At 39.6% G+C, this 4,739-nt stretch overlaps 1 protein-coding gene across 1 annotated transcript; it reads left to right on the forward strand.

Annotated features, from left to right (window-relative positions):
• The first annotated feature begins 3,461 nt into the window (after positions 1 to 3,461).
• On the forward strand, positions 3,462 to 4,739 carry LOC135265897 (uncharacterized). The gene has a single exon (XM_064356248.1). It carries the CDS (start codon positions 3,462 to 3,464, stop codon positions 4,737 to 4,739), a length of 1,278 nt encoding a protein of 425 aa, XP_064212318.1.

Here is a 4,739-nt window from a genome sequence, read left to right on the forward strand (position 1 = left end):
CTCTGCACCACAGTCGCCCAGCTAATCCAATGATTTTCTCACAAAAGCATAATTAATTTACTTTCGTTTAAAATAGCCAAAATTTATTGATAAACCTAAAATTAAATCCAAAATTTTGTTTAGAAATTAACTAGTCACGTTTCAAAAAGAAAGGAATTTATGAGCCAATTTAAGGCACGTTGATGATCAGTAAACAACTCGAGAAAGAATCAAAATTTCATCTTATTCAAAAATTCCCGTAACGTTTCGTACCAAAAAGTTGAGTCTTTATGCAGTGTACTCCAGTCATCAAATAAAATTGAATAATTTATTTTATTCGGCGTAATTGTTAACAAATTGTTGCAAAACTTCAAGAACGAATTGGTCGATTGAAATTCATGTCTGTTAACTAGATTAGTATAGCCAAAACGACGTTGGTCAAGTGCCGCTTGAATAGGGGGTGTTGACAAATTCGTTACAGAACAGAGCTTTTTAAAAGAATATCAAATTACAAGCACACATGTGCATTCCTTATAAGAAATTGCAGCGAAATTAACGTTTTCTTTGTTAAATCAACATCAGATCACGAAACCAGTAGTTTAGAAAAACACGCGAAATTTTTCTGAACATTTTGATGTAAAATTTAACCCTAATATTTAAGGCGCAGCCGTCGAAATTCGGATGTATAAATCATTCTATTTAATTAAATTATTGTAAGCAAAAAAATTGCATGACACGATTGCTGCCCGTTACTAACATAATCCTAAGAGGAAAGTAGACAGGAAAATCCCTAAGGAAATTGGAGAAAAACGCGGAAATGTTAAAATAGTACCGGTGTAGTACTGGGGGCGACATCTAACAAGGGGTAGTACGACCAAAATTACAGTTTCCTCACGGGGTTCTTCCTTATATTTTCTGTGTTATTTAAACAAACAAAATTTGTTGTTACACAAAATTCATTTCATTGTGTTCCCAAAAACAACTTCAGACCTGACAACAACCAATTTTGGAGTTTAATTTCTCTTTCAGGATATTTGGGGAAATTCCATAGCGTTCTTGTATTGTATTCAGTTCAGATCGACGATTACCAAATTTAATGTTTAATTATAATGAAATTGTTAATCGGAAAACACCCCAGCTGTTAATTAATAATAATATTTAGAAAGTTAAACAAGGTTTGATCAAATGCCAAGACATCATAAGAGTCAAATTTGCAAAATTTCGCATATGTGGAAACTACTTAACAAGGGTAGTGGGGTAAGCGAGTTAGTGTAGCTTACGCAAGATGAGCCCTTGACTTTAGGAGGGATTCGATTTTTGACGGTCTTTCGAGGTAGTCGATTGTCGTGTTGCCCTTTTAAATTTTTATAAATTTAAAAAACATCTTCGTTTACCTTTTAGTGCGTCTAAATTGTACTAAGTGCATTTAAGCGTAATTTTAAATTAAATTAATTTAAATTCTTGAATTAAGTGATAGCGTTAGTGATTAGTGAGTAAGTTAAAAACGAGACAAGTTTAGTGTTCGTTCGATTAGGTAGTGCTGCGAACTACAACACCTGGGAAGCAGCTAACCCCCTGCGTTAGGAGGATTAAAATTTCTAGGTAGGCCCTCAAAAGGATTAATTAATTTTTTATTCATTTAATATTATAATATTAAATCATTTAAGTCATTTCGAAATAGTGATCATTATCATTCATTTCATAAATTCTCTCGTAACCACCAAGTTATTAAGCATCGGAAATGCCGAAAAGACCAGTAATTATTTAAATTCTTGTGCTTCGTCTTACGTCAGCTATATAAATTTTAAATAAATCATTTTCAACTTAAAATAACTCGCAACAAACAATTTCATATTTTTCAATTCAACCATCCCACCTTTAAATTACAATATTAAAAGTTCTTTATATTCTTTGCTTCTAACTTCTAAATCTGTTACGACAAATTTGAGTGAAACGGCATCAAACAAATATTCAACTACAACAAAAGTCTAAATCCAAAACCCACGGTGCTATTCAAACTGTTGTACACAGATAATTTAAGGTTGCATACACCAAAATATTACGAAATAGAAGGATTTGTTGCTAGTTAAGGATAGGTTTAGAGTAGAACGATTTCTCTTCCGCAACGCGTTAGGCGATAAAGCAAAAGAGTGTTTCTCTTTTGCGTCCAGATCAGAAATTACAGGCTCGTGAGTTGGCCATCTTCATGGGAAGAGTCGTAGTCCCCGGGGACGCTCTTCCCCAACTTTAACAAGGTCTAAGACGCGGTGGCAGGTCGTAGTTTCCGCCCGTTGTACTTAGAATGGACGTTGTAATTCCCGTCCCAACGGCAAGTACTTCCACGTACTTGCAGGCTACTACGGACGATCGAGCAGACATAATCATCCGTGATTATCTGTAATAAACTGATATCGCGACATGGCAAAGTTCTGCACAAGTCTTTGTCAAAGCTCGTGGACGGAAAACTTTAGAGAGAAATTACTTCTACATTTATTCAGATTGATTTGTAAAAGCTTGTATGTCCGGGTTTTATTCGTAATTCATTCTAGGTGTTGATCACCTGACTTTTACCGGAGACGGAATTTCGGCACTAGGGCGCAAAATTCAATGCGATGCACGTATCAAAGATTCCGCGAGCATGTTATAATCCGCCTTTGGTACAAGTAATTTAGAAACGCGTTGTCAATTGCCTGGATCCTATGAGTTCGAGCAATATCATCTGAAACGTAGGTTAATTTATTTGGACATTATCGAATTAAATTAATTCATGTTAAATATTAACGTCATATCATATCAATAAAACTTTTTCGTATCACTCAGCAACTTCGAAACTATTTACTTGGAATTTCAAACGAATTGTGGTTACGACTCTGAGATATGTTTTGACGACATTACTATACAAAAACAAATAACAATTGGCCAAATTTGATCAAACTTTCATAACCATTGATTATTGTAATCCATCCAACGGAATATTCATTATTCTTGTAATAAATAACTTTGGAGGAAACTTGTGGTTTAAATTTCTTCTCCCATGCGTTTTGACACTACTTTGAATCCGGACTTGCGTTACGGATAAATCCGGAACCCTTTCTGATAAGAATTAAGATCAAATTACGATATCATTATAAGAGTGACTTCGTACATCAAAACAACACAACGTAGGTAAGTGAAATGATCATGTAGCGTATCGATTAACTAGACGAGCCAAACCATTTCAAAAAAAGAAAACAAAAGTAAAATTCAAGATTAATTAAATAAATCAATTAAAATAAGTTGTAAATCATTTAAACATCGATCAACCATCATCAATCACAGTCTCACTACACTACATTTTTATTGGTGCCGTGACCAGGATTCAAAGTCATAAAGTGTCATTTCCGAGGGGAAAATTGCCGTAAATAAGATACTGCTGTGTTATTAAAATTTCTAGGACTCCAATTTATTTGATCGTTCGATACCCGAGATTGAAGGTTGTCGACATGGAAAACAACAGGAACACCGGAAACGCCGGAGCCCCACCGCAAGAAATGCCGACGTGGTTCGTTCGTTGGTTAAACTCCCAACAACCAAGGAATGTGCCAAACTTCGCGGCGCCATCGACGTCGACAGCGGTTCAAAGACCGCAAGCCATCCTTCAGGTACGTCCAAGTACCAGCGCCGCCGCTGATGTCGATGGTTGGCAAGTCACTCCACTACCTAGCGACGGGACGACTTCGCCAGAACCCGACCCGGAAATTCCGGTAGCTCCGGAACCAGCCCCTCTTGCGAGCCCTCTTGTGCAAGAGCCGGGAAGTTCGACCACATCAGCGACTTCGGGAGCAGTGATGGCCTCACCACCTATGCCAATCACAACAGACAATGTGGCCGCAATTTCCGGAGTACTCCGGAGCTTGCTGGATCGCCCACTTCCAGCTCCTGAACGACCATCTTTCGAAGGCCTGAAAAGGCAAAATCCGGTGAAATTCTTACGAGCCATTGAAGAATATGGACGTTTTTTCGGGCTCGACTCGCAGCGTCTTTTGGGAGTCGCCATGGATTGCTTGAAAGGCAATGCCAAACATTGGACGGGAATATTCCAGAAGAAGTGGCGTGGTTACGAGGACTTTCGACGGGACTTTCTCCGGACCTACTGGTCGGCCAAGCGTCAACGGGACATCAGATTTCAAATCGCTACAGGCCGCTATGACGAAACCAGGGGCACGATGCTGTCGCATTTTGCTTATTACGTCGACATGGCGAACATGTTAACAACACCTTTATCGGAGGAAGTGTTGCTGGATGAATTACTGCGTCACTTCCCCGAAAGAATACAGTCGTGGTGGGTATTAGAGAAAATCTGTACCACCACGGATGCCGCCGAATTCCTGGCAGCTCAAGAAATTCCGGGACAAAATCCGGGAGAGAAAACCAACATCGCTCCCAGGGAACGACCCCGCGCAACAGACCACCAGCGGCGTAACGAGCCAAAGCGCCCGCGGCCAAACATTGACCACCACGAAGTAACTCGTCCTGCGGCTCCTGCAAATCGTGGAAATGGTTTCCCAAAACGCTCAAGTGACGAACAACAATGGCGCAACAACCAACCCAGCACCAGCAACAACCGTTGGCACAATAACAACGGAAACAACAGCAACAATCACTGGCGCAAAAACAACCCCAACGACAACCGCAACAACACAAGTTCGAGAGCGCAGGGTGAAACATCACGAAACTCCAAGAATTCGGGAAACGGGGGCGGAGTACAGGACGGGGCCTAA

This window comes from Tribolium castaneum, chromosome 4 (genome assembly GCF_031307605.1).
Source record: "Tribolium castaneum strain GA2 chromosome 4, icTriCast1.1, whole genome shotgun sequence".
In the NCBI taxonomy this organism is placed as follows: Eukaryota; Metazoa; Arthropoda; class Insecta; order Coleoptera; family Tenebrionidae; genus Tribolium; species Tribolium castaneum.

What these genes read in the sequence shown, in the direction of transcription:
- LOC135265897 (XM_064356248.1), top strand. Translation starts at nt 3,462, where the DNA reads ATGGAAAACAACAGGAACACCGGAAACGCCGGAGCCCCACCGCAAGAA.